Source organism: Centrocercus urophasianus, unplaced genomic scaffold (assembly GCF_019232065.1).
Source record: "Centrocercus urophasianus isolate 14NV4802_14NV808 unplaced genomic scaffold, USGS_Curo_1.0 seq_10, whole genome shotgun sequence".
NCBI lineage: Eukaryota > Metazoa > Chordata > Aves > Galliformes > Phasianidae > Centrocercus > Centrocercus urophasianus.
In genome coordinates this window covers 56,282,351-56,299,334 of record NW_024884142.1, presented here as the reverse complement: position 1 = coordinate 56,299,334, position 16,984 = coordinate 56,282,351, and the positions used below count along the sequence as shown (strand labels likewise).

Below are 16,984 nucleotides of genomic sequence, written 5' to 3'. Positions count from 1 at the left end.
GTCAGGCACTGAAACAGGCTGCCCAGGGAGGTGGGAGAGTTACCATCCCTGGAGGTGTTTAAGGAAAGGGTTATGTAGCACTTAGGGACACAGTTTAGCAGGCACTGGTGGTGGTAGGTGCACAGTTGGACTAGGTGATGTTAGGGGTTTTTTGCAACCTTTTTAATTCTACGAGTCAGCCATGGTAGGTGTCCATTTGTCAAAGGCTGTCACCAGAATTCATTTTTCTAGCTTGCAGAGGTGGTCTGTTGCACTCAGATACAGGCCTTTGCCTTTCCTTCCCAGCAATCCAGTGTAGTCAAGTAGGAGAGACGCCATGACTCACATAACCTTCTACTTCTGTGCTTATGAATCTGTTCAGCGTTTACTTACAAATTGTGCCACTTTCTGAGGAGCTAAAATAGTTATAAGCCTCTTGAGAATATCTGAAGATTACCTTCTTCAGAGCCCTTCATACAGCAGGAATCAGTTTGTTCGTAAGCTCACAGTCCCACGTGCAATGAGAGAAAGAACACGTGCACAGGGAAAGCTGAGGGAGGGCCAGCAGCTCTGGCAGCAGCGCTGGGCAGGATGGTGCCTCATTCCCATCTCACATTGCAGACATGCCCACAGTTCTTCAGAGGGACACTGATCATCAGTTTCCCTGGCCACTCACAGAGGAGTGTGCCTATGGCTTCCCAGCTTTTTGGGAAAGGGTGAAGAAGAGAAGAGACTTCCCTTCTATGTTGTCGGTTTAGATTTTGTTTGTTTTTGGTTTTTTACCAGTCTAACAATAAATACAAAACTTTGTAAATCTTCCTTAGGAAAGCAGCTCATCTCCTGGAGGATCGCTCCCACTGCTTCAATCTTCTTCTTTTTGTCTTAACAACCAAAAAGCAAAGGCCTTAGAGGCTTTCAGCCTCTAGGGATTTATGGATTCATTCTCAACTTGGCAAGCCAGAGCTGCCCTCGAATGCATCTCAGCAGAGACACCAAATGGCAACAGCTGTCCATAACGTGTGTGTGAGAGCTACCTATTCCTTCCTGTTAGCAGTTCCTTCCCTTCACTCTCAAGCCAGAAAGCAATCCTACTGTCTTGGAGAGTATAAAAGGCTGCAGAAGAAGGCCCCTCGTCCCAGATGCTTACTCAGTGGTGAAATAATAAAATGGTTTGTGCTTGCCGTGGGCCTTTTGCCAAGGGCAGAGTTTCTCTACAGCACTCAATGACATAACTCTGCTGCTGTGCTGCCCTTGAAACAAAAACTTCATGAGAAAAATCTCTCTGAGCAGATGAGCCAAGAGAAGTCAAGTTCTGTTTAGCACTGAAGTCTGATTTATATTCTCAGACACTTTCTTAACAGAATGCATATTCTGGGTGTTTTACTGAGAGGCTGCACAGTAAATAAGGCAGAAATGAAAGCAAAAAAAAGGTATTTAACAGGAGAGAGTTTTGAATGAGGACCAAATTCCTCAGCGTTCTTGAGGAAAAAGGAGAAAAAGCTTACACACATGTAGTCAGCAAGCCCAGGGCACTATGTAGAGGGCACTGTGCCAAGTTTCCTGTTTCCAAATGCTCTCTATATTGAAATATGTAACCTACCTTCCAGACATAAAGCCACTAAGTGATGACATGTATGGCTATAGCCTGTTCCACTGCTTTCTGTGTATTTTCTGAATGTTGTCCTTTGTGTCTTGCTGTTTGTATGGGGAAGGAGCTTTCAGGGCACTTTCAGTGTGAAGATGTGCTTGGGCATGACGGGAAGCTCTGGTGCAGGACGTTGGGCCATCCAGTGAGCCCATCCTTCAGTGGGCACAATATTCACAATTGATTCATGAATTCATTATGCTAAAGTGTGACATATTTCATGGAAACTAACGCTGGCTGTAGACCTCAAATACTTTCCAAACCAATTCACATATTCCATGATTTTGGTTTAACGAGTTTCTAATCTTTGTGTATTTTCCAGAGGATACTGCAAGCTATTCTGATGAGCCAAAACACAGCAATCTGAAGGAGGTGATTTACGTAAAAAAAAAATAAACAAATACAGAAACTTACAATGACTATAATTAGTGGGAAAGTCATGTAATATGGAAAAAGATATTTGTGGTCACACTTCCACATTCTTTTACAATGCCTTCTCAGTCAGCCACCACATGACTAAAAGAGAATCAGCTGATTTGGTTTATTTCCTGAAGAATCTTCTCACAAATACAAAAAATGCATCATGTGACAGTGACACTAAAGGTAAATTACTTCTGCTTGGTCTCCTTTCCAAGCCAAGAGCATTCAGTGCGAGCTAGGTTTAATTATTGCCTGACTGTACTTCTAAGAAGAACCCACTAGAGATTCTCTAATGCATATGAGATTCTGTAAAGGCCACCTAAATGTTGGACCTAATTATCCATCAGCACTAAAAGGAATGAATAAAAAAACAGAACATATTCAGAGCAAAGTGTTCTAGGCGTTCATTTTATAACATAGTAAATAATTCTTAAGATCTGTCATACTGACATACTTAAACTTTGGTAAAATGCCAAAAAACATTCAGGATCAACCTTAACACTTGAATTTTAACTTAAAAAAAAAAAAAATTCAGTGGAATAACACAAAGATGAATAGCTTTACAGCTTACTGAAAATCAAACAAGTCCCAGCAGAATAGAGTTTAATATTTGTCATCATAAATCATCTGTATAGTGGCATTATGGGATCACGTTTGGTAATTAAGGGTTAATTCAACAATGTTTTTTCTTGTTTACTAGTTTACTGTTTTTTACTTGTTTACTACAGAAGCAGTCCAGAGCTACTATTACTATCATTTTCCTTTGCTATCTTCTATGTTAACTCAAAGAACAGCCCTGAGCTTTCAGACTGCAATAGGACTTACTTATATTATGGAGAACTTCCCTCACTTGACTTATTGTGCATGAGCCCTGAGAAACATACCTGCAGCTGCTTCTAAGCACTCTGGGGTCTTTCTTTGCTACCTCTACTAGTAATCTTGTGGGTTCACAGCATTGGTTCATAAACACTAGTTGGGTTTTTTAAAGGTCTAGGACACCATTGCTTTGTAATTAAAGCCATCAGGTAATTACATGGGCCCAAAGATGCCTTCTAGCAGGAAGTACAGCCCCATGTTAGGGGAAATATGCCAAATCACTTTTTTTTTCGGCTAGCTGAGCAGACTAGTCGTGATAAATGTTATGAGGATCCCTTTAATGGGACCCACGGAGAACAGCTCCTTGGTGGTATTTAAACAGCACTTTAGAATATTAGAAACACATGAGGTTCACATGCTGGCAGCTCAGTTATTAAACTCAAGGCTTCCTACTCACTCCCAAGTGAAGTAGACAAGATCCTACTGCTGTGAACCACAGCAATTGTCTTGACTCAATGCCCCATGCATCATAACTGGTTGACTCTCAGCTGCATGCTACTTGATCAGCTGTAACTCAACTCATAAAGCCCTTTGGTAACACTCAGGTAAACCTGAGAGTAGCAGCTCTGCACTTGGTGGGAAAGGTTTAACCTGGAGACGTCACAAGTTTCTGTGTCTTTGAATCAGTAATGTCAAGCTAGCGATATCCTTGATCTCAGGGTACAGTGCCATGACTCGATTCACTTCGGCACAGGGGAAAATAGTGCACAGCTCCCTGTGGACACTCGTTTGCTGGGCAGGAGGTCTTGCAGCATGGGGTGGCCAATAACCACAGTAAGCAGCACTGGGCTGAGCAGAGGTTTTCTGGAAGAAGTCAGGCGTGCTGCTGGCATCCAGCAGAAAGGGGTGGCTGGGGAAACAGCACTGGGGCCTCTCTCTGTAAACTTGCAGTGGCTCAGCTAGAGGCATCACAGAGGATGGAGGAAGGTGCTGCTGCTGCTGTGCCTCCAGGACTGGCCCAGACTGGGACCCATCAGACCAGCACTCCTGGGGCCAGCAGTGCTCCTGGTGCCTGCCTGGAGCAGGTGGGATCACTGAGTGCTGGAAGGGGCTCCCTGGTAAGCAGGTGCAGTCCAAGCAGTGGTGGTAGTGGTGCAGCAGAAAGGGGTTGTGCCTCAGGCTACAACAGCTATGAGGGCTGTCAGACACATCTTTGTCCTTTGAGGTGCACGCTGGTCTGTTTCCAGAGTACACCTTGTCACTGATGAAGAGCGCTGCCATGTCTTCCACGAGGGGATGGCCTCTGAGGACTTCTGGTGGTTTCCCGTCCAGCTCCAGGCCAGAGTTGGATCTGATGGCCCAGGCATCAGCTGGCTGGTATCTGTCTGGGGACCACGCTGCATAGCAAGAAGCCCTCATGCTCCTGCTGGCTCCCTGTGGCATTTCTGTGACAGGGTTGTGAGGCATAGGCTCTCTGCCAGTCCAATATGGAGAGCAGTTGCACACCTCCTCCTCCTTCCCCATGCTCATGGGCACTTTTGTTCTGGCTCTGAGCTCATCAGCAACTGACAGCTGAGCTTGATGCAGCCTCTCAGGATGGTAAAACTTGCATTTGTTACCGTAAGTGCATTTTTTACCTGAAAGAATAAAAAAAAATCAAACAGGAGCTCATCCCCAAGGACCATGCAGCTAGGAGCTTCTGGTGAGCAAAAACAGCACAGAGAGGAAGCACTGCTTTCCCCCCTATCACTTTTGACCCCACATTTGCATGTTGCTGACTGAAATAGCAGGGTGCAACCACAGCAGAGGGAAATTTCTGCGTAAAGGTCTATTTAGGTCTATTTTGTCAGTGTCTGAAGTTCACATGTCTTGTGGTTGCAGTGCTCAATGGACCGGGAAATCTGCTGCTGAAAAGGGTGGCTTTCAAACACTGGGCAGATGTTCAAATTACATTAAAGCTGTTTTGGGGTGGGAGCACCACATAGTTGAGCAGCCCTGGCCCCATCCTCTACCACACCAAGTGTGAAGGCGGAGCGCATGCAGGACCAGGGCTGTCCCCTAGCTGAGGACTATGCAGCAAGGAAGCAAGGCCCAGGGGGGACAGAGAAGAACCCACCATAGGGGCAAGGCTGCCATGTTGATTCAGGAAGTGCTGGCTTTTTGCTGAGGAAATTATTAAGAGTGGGTCCGTGCCGGCCTAGTGGATCATCAGGAGGCATAAACCTGAAAAAGGAGAAGTGACAGAAGTAGCAGAAGTAGCATTGCCACAGCTTGCTGCACAGGCTTAGAGCAGGGCAGGTGGGTGATGCCCTCACAGCTCAGCCTCTGGAAGCTGCGTTATCCCTCCTGCTCACCAAGCCAACTCAATGGGCCAGAGAGACCAACTTCTCCCTTCTCTTCTTCTAAAAGGTCACAATACTAAAAGCACAGGGGAAAGCGCTGTTCTGCCTTGCAGGGGAATTTAGAATTAATTCAGCCAGCATCCCCTCACTGATTTAATTCAGTTACACCACTACAGAATACGTACTAGGTGTTGGGTAAACATCCCAGTTTGGAGTGGTAAGAAGGAAAGCTGGTCACTACTGTTGCCATTCAAGCAGAGAATTTCATTGAGGAGCGGCATGGAGTTTTAAGACCAAAGATAAATGAGAAGGAACTACAGAAATGAGATAACTGTGGTGGACAGAGATACGCTCGTGTCTGAGCTGCCTTGACCCATACGCTTCAAGTTACAGATTGCTCACCAGCCAAGTTCTCTTACCTATTACTGACAAAAGAGTACATGAGTAGTCGCTGCTCTATGAACCATTTCCACTCAGGATTTTCATTCTGGAGATCCCGGTAATGGTCATTGGAAACAATGACCCCATCTTTTTCGTAAGCAACCTTCACAATATAGCGATCATCGTAGCAAACTACCCTCTTGCCTTTCACCTTCCGAGATGGGGTATACACAAGGATTGATTGCTTCTCAAGTTCTTCAAGAATGTGCTGATCTGGTGAGGCGGTTAGCAGAAATAGAGGGGAAAAAATAGGCAAAGAAGGAATCAGTTAATGGTGACCTGATCTCCACCATGCTAGAAACTTCAGAAACTTAAAGTGGCGTGATTTTCAGATGTATTGAAAACTAGCAATTGTTTGGCAATTAAAAAAAAAAAAAATTGGTCTTTTATAAAAGCATCTACTCGTAAAATTGGAGGTACCTTTTTCTGATTTTAAAGTCTTAACCATTAAAGGTATTAAAGGTCTATACCAGAGGTAGGCAAAACCCTTTGCCTTTTTATGTCAGTAGATGCTAGAAAGCTTCTGACCAGTCCTGGTATGAGTGTCACTGCAAGTTGAAATGGGCCTGATAAAATAAAATAAATTCATTTCTCCACCTCCGAGGAGGCTTCTTGCCTTTCCTGCCACACAGAGGGGCAGCTCTGTTGCCTTCTTACCTGCAGCTGCAGACATCAGGCTGCAGGCACATACCTTTCCTATTTCTGTACAACTCAAATCTCGTCATCCTCCACAGACTTCACACATCCTTCTCCTGGCAGAGGAAGCTGCATAGCCCCTGCATCAGGTACCAGGCCAACTGATGCCAGTTGTGCAATAGTGAAACCTTATTCACAAAGATACCCACACCTTTGAAAAATGTGTGAAACATTACATCTACTCAGACACAATGCTGTTTACTGGCTGGCCTTAAATACTCTGCAGGCTGTTGTGAGCTAGCAAACTTGTTCTTCTTTTATTATGGCAGAAATTAGTGCTCTGAAACTTCTAAGCACAGTAACAAAGCCCTGTTTGCAGTTTTCATCGCTCGCCTGCACGTGACAATGAATTAATGACTAATTTAAGCAACAGAGACCTTACACAGTTTGCACCTTATAGGGCAAAATCATACTGTTCCCTTCACATCCCCTGCCTGCAGTCTGCACCCAATGGCTGCCAAATTACGCCCAGGAGGGTGACGTACCTGCAATGGGACTGTCTTGTCGAGGGGGCTCCTTCCTCCAGAGGGGGACAAAAACCTTGATGTAGGTGTGTCCCCTTTCTCTGAACCAGTCCACAGCCAGGCGGATCCCCCAGCAGGAGAAGACCTCTTTGTTTCCATGGCTATGAAAGAAATAGGAAGAGGAAGCTGAGGCAAAGTTTTCAGGAAGCATATAGAGGTCTCTAACTGAATCAGTAATGGAAAGGCAGAACACAGTGCTTGTGTGTCATTTATCACTTTCCAAGAAAACAACGCTCCATTCCCGAGCAAGGTGCCCTGGTTGGATAGATTCAAATACCTCCTTCAGCAGAACCAGGCACTTGATGTTTGAAGAAGTTTGGATACCTGAAGTCAGAAGTATTCTGCCTCCAATTTCCATGACCTGCCTGCTAACCAAGCATGTTGTTTCCATCTATATCTAATTGGACACAGATCCTAAAATGCCAGTAAAGCCCTAGGCTGTGTCAGATCCTTTGCCTTCTGATAACGATTTGAGGATGGAGAGTTTCTTCCAGCACATGTAGAAACCCATGAGGCTCTCCTGTATGAAATAAAATGTGGGGTTTTCTTCTGTGCTAACAGTGACATGGATTTTCATGTCTGAAAAGGCTGTTAATGCAATTGCAGGTCAGTTTGGTGCTGACCTCTTCCGGAAGTAGCAGTCAAATTAAAGGGGAAAAAAGACTGCAAGAGTAAGGAGGGGAATTATGGAGAATCTAACCCAGGACACCAGAAAAGGGACAAGACCTCTGCAGAAAGATGCTTCATGCCCATTGTTGTCTTGCCCACGTTGTTGGATTTTGTCTTTGTTGCACAGAGAGACAGGAAAACCCCAAGATGTGCACTGCAGCAGATGCATGCAAGGCGGATTATGGATAATTATCAGTATTTAGAACAAAACAGAAAACAATCCCAAGGGATTGGGATCCTTTGGGATTTTTTTCTCAAAGGAAACAATCAGAGCCAACCTCATTTCTAAGCTTCTTTTCTCCATTGACAATTCTTACTGCTAGCCCTCCTCTTATCTAAAACTTGACTAGAGCACAGGGCATATATAAGGGAAGACAGTTTGTTAATTGCCTCTGCACAATTGCCTCTCCTCACACAGATCCTGAACAGATGAACACCCTCACAGTGACTGCAGAAACCTCATCCTTGTACTTTGAGGTTTCTGGATAATATCACCACAATTCTACTCACATTCCACAGAATAGGGATGTAAATGTCTAAGTTACTACACCTGCTTGCAGTGACTGACCAGCTCAAGAAAATGCTGCAGTCCTAAATATCCCTGACCCCAAGAAATTCACGTCCAGGTTGTGTTTCTATTGATCACAAAACCAAAAAGGAACATTTTATACCTAATAAAATGTATAGTGCTGAAATGTTGACTACAAATGAAAACTAGTGCATTTGGCTAGGCCATTCTTTAATGTTGGCTCTCAAATCAAGTTCACTACATCAAACACTTACTTTGACAATGACTATTAATCTATGCGTATATAGCCCTGACAGCTTTAGGAAAGAACTTCTGTATTTATGCCCGATGTGAGAAGTAAAACACTCACTTCAAGCACAAACAATTTGATCAAAAGGGCAGACAGAACAAGCAAGAGGCACCTGGCATTGATACTCTGTGTTATCACTGAATCTATTTGGCATATCGCTACTACAGCCAAAGGTGGGGAATGCACAGCCACAGTAGTAGATATACACATGGTGCACTGCCACGTCACTGAACACCAACAGCTGCCATGCAATACCACAGGGTCTTTAAAACATCTCATCTCCTGCATATTGAATTAATCTTGACCAACAGAAGCTATTTAATCCACCCCATGCCCATGGACCTTAACTGATCTGTCACAATTCTGTCCCTGCTCTCTCCCTCCTGCCAGCAGTGCAGTGCATCGCTTGGTTACAGGTAACCAGGACCCAACAGAATCCTCTGACGAGGGCACAGAGAGCAAGGCAACCATTTCACCAATTACTCCATAATTAGCAGAAAGTGGTTACTCTTTCAGTTGTGCAATTCCAAACTCTTTGAAATGAACTTTAGTTAAAACAGCTTCTTCAAGAGCATTTATTCATGTACAGCAATGGTTTACAGGACACTGGCCTAAGAGGACACTTGGGCTATATCCTAATTTTGTTAAAATAAGCAATTACATCATTTCTTCCTCTATCTGTAGTTGTGTTGTTCCACCTTCATAGATGCTTTTAGGCCTGTTGGCAAGGAAACATCAAGTTCCAACACTAATTCCCTACAATAATCACATATTGCCAAAGCAAGAAAACTTACTTTTGGAGGGGGGTGGCCCTGCCTGTGGCAAGGGGTTGGAGCTCCATGATTCTTGAGGTCCTTTCCAACCCAAGCCATTCCGTGGTTCTGTGATTCTTAAGTGCACAAAGCCAGGCTCGGTTGGCCCAGAAAAAAGGCCACTGTATATGTCACAGCTTAAAAACTGGATGTAAAAGTGCAAGCTCTAGAGTAGATAGCCCCTTCAGTGTTACAGGGTTACTTGTTCCTCTTCTACAATACCAAAACTTGATCATTTCCCCCACTGGCCTAGCTAAACCATGGGCTGGCAGATGGCTCAGTTTCTAACTATACCTAATGGAAATGCAAAGCATACTGAGGTGTCTGGTTAGTGAAACTGGCTGAAGGCAAGGGCGTTTGCCATTCAGTCTTGATGGATGAACTTGGGGCATATACATCTTTTTCGAAACCTTGCACCATGCAATAAGCCATCAAATCTGCTAACTGTGAAGTGTTCCAGAAACACCAGTACCAAGACAGAAATACAAATGCTTGAGATGTTTTCCTCCCCATACAAGTGTCTCTCTAAGCTTCAAGATTTTGACAGCTCTATCCCTAAACTGTTGCTTCTCCTAAACTTTTATGTTTTTCCATCAAGAAAACCCAACAAACAACTCTGTTCCTTGATTATGCTGCAAACAGCTCTTTTCCAACTGACAGTAACAAATCAGAAAAATTAAAATGAGCATCCCATCCCATTAGCCAGAGGGCAAATGTCAGCCAGTACCGCTTAGGCTACACATCCTGGACAGGAAAGCAGCTCCTTCCAGGCTGCATTGGGTCTGCATACCCTGACAGGATCACTGTCTCCTCCATTGTGCCAAACACTCCTTAACTTACCAAGGCAGATGGGGATGTCTGAGTGGAGCTGTAAAACCTTTGCCTTTCTGAACCTGGAAACTACTTCACATTCCTCTGAATCTGTTTAGGTGAAAACAAGGAATCCACAGCAAAGCACTACCCTTCAAGAATCTAGGCAGGCAAGCACCTCTCTGCCTTGCATACAGAGAAGTAGAAGAACAACCCAAGGAGGGTCTGGGATGGAAGTGCAGGAGAGTCTAGCAGCCAGCTACCCAGCTGATGGCTTGGCTAAAGCTAAAGAGCTCTGCTCTGTTGTGTATTTCTCACTAGTCATGAGCTTCTTTCAGGATCCCCTTGCTTTTGGGTGGAATTTCTTCCTTCTTCCAGAAGATGGCATAACTTGCTTAGTTTCCAAGATCACCTGCTCTGGACTCTTTCACCCTCTAACCAGAGGGGATGTAGTCTTATCTCACCTCACACCAAGGGAGGAAACCCTTCTCTACTCTATTCCAAAGTGCAAGGATGGGCCTGGCCCTGCAGAAGAAAGCAGGAATCATAGGGAGAAATGGTGGATACAAAGGGCATCCTGGACTTTGGAGAGGCCTCTGACAGTTCTCACTGCTCAGAGGAATGGAGGCCAAGCCGCTGCTGCTGCTCTTGGATTTCTCATCCGCATGAGAATGCCAGGCTCTACATCACAGAGTGCTTTTACAGTGTCAGGACACTACTTAAGAAGTATAATTGGCCAAGATGAGTTGCTATAACATTTCCCAGAAACAGAATTAATGAATAAATGAGAACATTTAAGATTTAAATGTTAAATTTAACATTTAAGATTTAAGCCAACGACAAATTTTCCTGACGTTTATACTATATAAACAAACAAACAGAAAAAAAACATACAAGCCAAGAACCATGGTGGAATTTAGTTGCAAGCCAAGACTATACAGTTGTGATTTTGTTAGGAACCACAGCCACCCGTCTTTATTTTCCCTCTCCTTATGTTACTGGGGCTTTCCTGTTCATTTGGGATCCCTAGGTAACTGCATGAAAAGGCAGGGAGATATCGGTGGTGAGCACAAAGAGAAAGGGCTGCTGAATCATCCCACCATAAACAGAGCACACTAGCTGCTGTGAGCTTGTAAAAGGTCAAATGCAGAGCAAGGCAGTGACTGTATTTGGTGTGTGTATTTATGGGCATGGACACAAAAGGTTCCCAGCCAAATAATAGGAATAAGCAGTGATTCATCTACCATACATCCAATAGACATCTCACCTGGAGAAAAACCCACTTCAACTCATCATCTTTAAAATTCAGAAACTACTGAGAAAGAGATGTCCTAAAAAGCAAAGCTTACCTCATTGCTACATTGCTGCCGTCAATCACAATGGCTCTCAAGTGACTGGAGGAATCACCTTCCTCTTCTCCGAGCCACTTTGGCACTGGTGAGGTGCTGCACGACCCACGGGCTACAAGTTTTAGTTGGGGAGGCTGAGCCTGGCTCTCCAGAGCTTGAGGTTTTCTCCCCATCCGAATCAGCTCTTTGAGCACATCATCCTCCAGGGCCTCTTGGCCCAGGCTCTCCAGCACTTTGCAGATGTCCTGTTTACCATAGCCTAGCTTACAGAAAAAGTCCAGCTTGCTCTGGTGAACTTCTCTCCCTGTTGAAACTCCTTCGGAGCCTGGCGGTACTGGCTTGCTGGAAAATGAACTGGTCAGGGCCATCCTAGCAGGCATCTGCCTTCCTTCCAAATGCACTTCTGTCTTCCCGTCCTCGTCCAGCAGGCATCAGCTTTAGGTGGGGGAAAGATAAGAAATAACAAAATGCAAGTGTTAAGGCAGAACGTGCAAGCTCAGTTAGTCGCCTCATGCACTATCCCAGTCTTCTCTCAACATTCAAGTGTTTTCCTGATCCTCTCTTATTTATAAAAGCAGTCAACTGGTCCAGGTGATGTTTGTAACTCTCCAGGCGTTATGTCAGACAGGTGTCATCCTACTTCACAAGCTATGCAAGCCCGTCTTTACCCAGGATCACTGTATGCGTAAGTTTGTTCTTTGGGCTTATCTCACAGGAAATGATATAGAAGGCGGTGTAACCGGGGATTTTCAATTTGCTCAGTGTGGTTAATGAGGTGCAGATAATTATCTGTCGAATGCTGTTGGATGATCTCAGATGCCATAGCAACTTGACATGTACGACGAATCTCACCAAGTGATTTAGGGAAACGTTATTTAGCTGTGAACTCTGAACTCTTCTTAATAGAACTGTGTTTCCTAGTAAGTGCCTGTGTGTGTACATACAGACATATCGTATGAAATTCTACCACTCACCTGTTCCAGTGATGCCTGAGTTAATATTTTCCTGTTGTTTTTGTATTCAGAGAAGCAGCTTGTTTTTTGAAGGCTGTCATGGGTAGTGGTTGGAAGAAAATCTGAAAATCGGTTTCAGTTTCACTTAGATGCATTGTCAAAAGACACCTGTAACTCAGAAATGACTGTGCCGAAGTAGCAGGATGCTACCTCAAGCTTCTCCATAACAGGACTATTTACATTTCTGGTCTATCTAGTAACTGACCACGATGGGCAATGTAAGCTCCAGAACTGCTTCACTCTACCAAGCATGACAGCAGAAGGGCATATGTGGTGACTACTCAATATCAAGCCACATTTTTTCAGGCATGCTTGGCATGCTTGCACAGACGCTTATCTCACTAGATCTCTGCAGTTATTGATAGCACCAGTATCAGAGCTACGGCTGCATCACCTACTCATATGTAAGAAACGAGTCTGGCTGTCTTCCCTTCCCTGTAGATCTCACATCACCCTCACTGATGGAAGACCAAGTGCAGGTCATTCCTGAGTACAACATAAACTGCTGGGAAGATGCTGCAAACTCTGAAGCTCTGCTAGAGTGAGGCATTCAGACCTAAATCTTGATGTTCCTTTGTCTATAAGACTTGAGATCTTATAAAAAGACACCTTGCAGACAGCTCCCTGGGAAGAAGAGGACTGTGGGACCACTGCAGTCCATTCACTGGCAGGTCACTTCGTGATGGCTTAGACAGTGTGTTTTCCTGAAGAAGAAATCTAGAACTCTAGTAAAAGTTACGAACAGCGTCAGTGTATTTTAATAGCCCTCAGTGTTATTTTGTTGACCTGCATTTCCACATGTCCTGATGTATGTTGTTTGTCTCAGGGTGATTTCCCACACTAGCACCCTGTTGCACTGTGTTTGTCCCCAACTCCACTGAATGCAGGCTCAGCTTTGCCAGGAGGGTTCCTAGCTGTGGGGTACAGAGGCTGTATTTGTCAGCAACAGCACCTGCTGAGTGAAGGCTGCTCTTCTGCAGTGCTGCTGGGCAGGTCTGTTTTTCTGCAGTCATCCACTGGATCTCTGCTACTGTTTGGCCAGACGTTAGCGATGGGTAATGCAGCGACTGCAGGGTTTTCACCACAGAAAGAGCACAAATGGAACTCTGAGATGGAAGGCATGCTCACAGATAGCACTGAGGCGACTCTTAAAAAGGGAAACTTGAAGAGTGATCATAGAATCATAGAACATCCCAAGTTAGAATGGATCCACAGGAATCATTGAGTCCAACCTCCAGCTCCACACAGCACCACCCAAAATCAAACCCTATGTCTGAGTGCGTTGTCCAGACGTTCTGTGGACTCCAGCACTGGTGGCCATGCTCCCTGCCCTGGGCAGCCTGTTCCATGCCCTCCACTCTCTGGTGCAGACCCTTTCCCTAACCCCCAGCTGCCCATCCCCTGACACAGCTCCATGCCATTCCCTGTCGCTGTCACAGAAAGCAGAGCTCAGCACCGCTCCTCTACTCTCCTCACAAATTGCTGCAGCCACCAGGACAGCTCCCCTTAGCTCCTCTGCTCTGGGCTGAACCAACCCAGAGAATAAGAGTCACCGGTTGATACTTTGATGAGCAATCAGCAGCATACCCAAGTCCAACAGGTCAGCTGGTTGCTACAATCAGTGCAAAAACACAACAAAAGAAGCAGTGCACCACAGAGTCCACCTTCTGCTATCAGGCGCAAGCAGGTCGTAAAATCCAACTTACAAACTTTACAACCTTCATATGCAAACTACTTGTATTTCCTCCTGCTGCTTCCCTTGCCCTCACAGACACACTGGGCAGCCACTCTGGCTTTGCACTCCACCAGCACTCAGCCTTCAGATCCTGGGCTGATCTTTCCCCCAAGCAAATGTGCCCAGCCCACAAAGCCATGGTATTGTGCCCCCCTTCTGCGCACCCACACAACTGGAAGGAACAGCTTCAGTGTCATTTCTAAATCCTTTTATAATCTTCATGTTTTAGCTAGAAATAAAGAAAGTAAAATGCATTTGGCCACACATACAGGCACAGCAACAACTCCACACTACGGCAGCATTCCAGTCTTGGCTGACCCCTCCCCTGTTCCTGAGAACCACCCCACAATTCATTCAACCTTCACCAAGCAGCACTCCCTGGCCCTTCCAGGAGCTTTTTCTTGTCAGAAAGAATATAGGCTGCTGCACTTTCAAATAAATCGGGGTGTTTTAGACTCCCAAATGGAGGATGCACATAAACCCCCACAAGAAGACCGGATGACTACAGAGCGATCTGCGTCATTCCTCTCCCACCCTTTGTGATACGTTCCCCAGAAGCCATAGCAGCAAGCAGTGCCAGGAGCCATGCCCACCAGCAGCCCCACTGACCCTATGTTACCTGTCCGATCCCCATGGTGCCATCACTGTGGGCAACTGGGAGCTGCTCAGGGCAGCCAGAAGGAAGCTGCCTGGTATGGAGAGCCTTAAGGCAGGGCTGCAGTCAGCAGAGAGCAAACAAGTGCTGTGAGCAGGTTAGAGCTCATTCTAAAGGAAGGGTTTACTTCCTCATTTGGCTCGCTGGTCTTTCATTTAACCGTACAGGTTGATAAACTTTCACTTCATTTTTCAAAAGGGAAAAAAAAAAAAAAAAAAGGGTTCCCAATACATTTCTGAGTCATGGCAAAGATGAGTCATATGCTGGCGGGCAGGGATCCACAGCAGCCAGTAGTCAGAGCTGGGTACAGGAATTTGGGGATGAATGGGCAACTTTCTACCACGAATACTTCATCACCAAGTTAGTTTTTCCCCCTTGCATCTACAAATCCCTGACTTTCAGGGACATTAAAAAAAAAAAAAAAAAAAAAGGTACTTAAAATTTAAAAAGCACAGAATGAAGGACAGCATGCAACCTACCTATATGCAGCACAGATCTCTCTGGGACTTGGGTGGCACTGACTGGGCAGGTCAGCCACATGGGTAACAGTTCCTAAGGTCACAACTACACCAACTTGCCAGCTTTCTGCTACCAAGAATACCTGCAACACAGCAAAACAGTCAGCCATGAGACACTAAATCCTGAGGAAGGAGTCAGGCAGAGTGCCAAGGGTGTCCTCACAAGAGCACCCCTACAAAACGCTACTAGAGAGGAACAAGAAAACTGCCAAGCTGCTTACAATGCAATAGAGTAGAGCATATGACATCACAGAGTATCATTTTAACTCCCACTTCTCCGCAAAACACTCTGCTAATATGAGAACAAGGCTGGGGAAAGCATCCACAGAACAGTAACAAATCTGGCAAGGAGTCTGGAGCACAAGTCTTATGAGGAACAGCTGGGGGAATTGGGATTGTTCAGACCTTGTTGCTCTTTGCAACTACCTGAAAGGAGGTTGTGGCAAGGTAGGGGTCAGCCTCTTCTCCCAGGTAATAGTGATAGAATGAGAGGGAATGGCTTTGAGTTGCACCAGGGGAGGTTCAGGTTGGACATTAGGAAAAATATCTTCCCCAAAAGAGCAGTCAGGTGCTGGAACAGGCTGCCCGGGGGGGTGGTGGAGTCACCATCCCCGGAGGTGTTCAAGAACCGTGTGGATGGGGCACTGAAAGTCACAGCTAGTGGGCATAGTGGGGATGGGTTAGCGGTTGGACTGGGTGATCTTAATGGTCTTTTCTACACTTAATGAGTCCATGACTCTAAAGCAGAGCTTAAAAAAAAAGCAATTAGAAAAAAGTCAGATGAGAGAATCTTACATTCATCCTACAGTCCTTTGTAACAAAGTGACTGAAGTTACTGAACAAGCTATGAGTACCAGACTTCAACATTATTCAAACTGAAGCCAGCAAGGAGGACCGTTACCTTCCTTGCCAAAGCTGGGAAGAGCACACCGAGGCAATTGCTGGTGTGAGGCAGCAGACCACAAAAAGCAGATGATTGTACAGAATTTTAAAATGGTCTCAAACGCTATTGTTCACCAGCACAGATAAACATTTGCCAGTCCAGGGCCGTGGTTTCATACACATTTCCTCTTTCTGCTGCTTCCTTGTGCTGACAAGCACACCGAGTACTCCCAGTGCAATTTGTTGTTTCTCCATGGTGTTGTGGTAATTAAGGAAATGGATACAGTGGGTGAGGTCTTCTCTGGGGAAGAACCCAAACTCATGGATGTTCCTATGCTGAGCTGAAGTTTGAGAGCTTGCTTCATTGTGAAACAACTGGACTGCCACTGGAAAGGATTGTACCAACCTCCAAGCAGAACAACCGTGCTGCAGCAGCTCCTGGAGACCAGGCCTGCCATCTCAGTAGGATCTGTGCAGCTCCACCTTCCTGATGGCAACAGATCAGACATCATGCCGAGTACAGAAGAACATTCTCTTGAACCTGTAGTGGGGAACACCACAGGTGCTCTGGTTTATGCACACCAATGAATTATTTGCTTTGTTAAAGGAAACATTCATTCATGGCACCAGAAACACAGAACAGCATTATTAGCATCTTCCTCATGTAGGAAAGTTCACCTGCTGGGAAAATCAAACAAACATATGTGAGAAATCTCCAGCCCCTAACCAGAGCCAGGATAAAGCGTGCAGTTAAATACAATCCTATGGGCAGGAGCACCATAATCAGCCTGGGGCAGGGACTTCTCCCTGCTGCCTCACTCCATGCTACCACAACCCTGGTTCTTGGTCAACGCTCACCA

The 16,984-nt window shown here is 45.4% G+C and overlaps 1 protein-coding gene across 9 annotated transcripts; it reads right to left on the bottom strand.

The window, feature by feature from the left end:
* Window positions 1-2,151: 2,151 nt before the first annotated feature.
* ZC3H12D (zinc finger CCCH-type containing 12D) lies at window positions 2,152-16,984 on the bottom strand. 9 transcript variants are annotated; one of them, XM_042825104.1, is made up of 7 exons: window positions 16,531-16,984; window positions 15,204-15,325; window positions 11,322-11,756; window positions 6,825-6,964; window positions 5,622-5,856; window positions 4,977-5,083; window positions 2,152-4,497 (listed from the first exon to the last, which is right to left on the bottom strand). In XM_042825104.1, the coding sequence occupies exons 3-7, from the start codon at window positions 11,699-11,701 to the stop codon at window positions 3,521-3,523; spliced, it is 1,839 nt and encodes a 612-aa protein (XP_042681038.1). In that variant the 5' UTR covers window positions 11,702-11,756; window positions 15,204-15,325; window positions 16,531-16,984; the 3' UTR covers window positions 2,152-3,520. The 9 variants fall into 9 exon arrangements, with proteins under 9 accessions (XP_042681038.1, XP_042680980.1, XP_042681008.1 ...); XM_042825046.1 differs by lacking the exons at window positions 15,204-15,325; window positions 16,531-16,984 and adding an exon at window positions 14,679-14,984 and having other exon boundaries at window positions 11,322-13,401; XM_042825074.1 differs by lacking the exons at window positions 15,204-15,325; window positions 16,531-16,984 and adding an exon at window positions 14,679-14,984 and having other exon boundaries at window positions 11,322-12,396.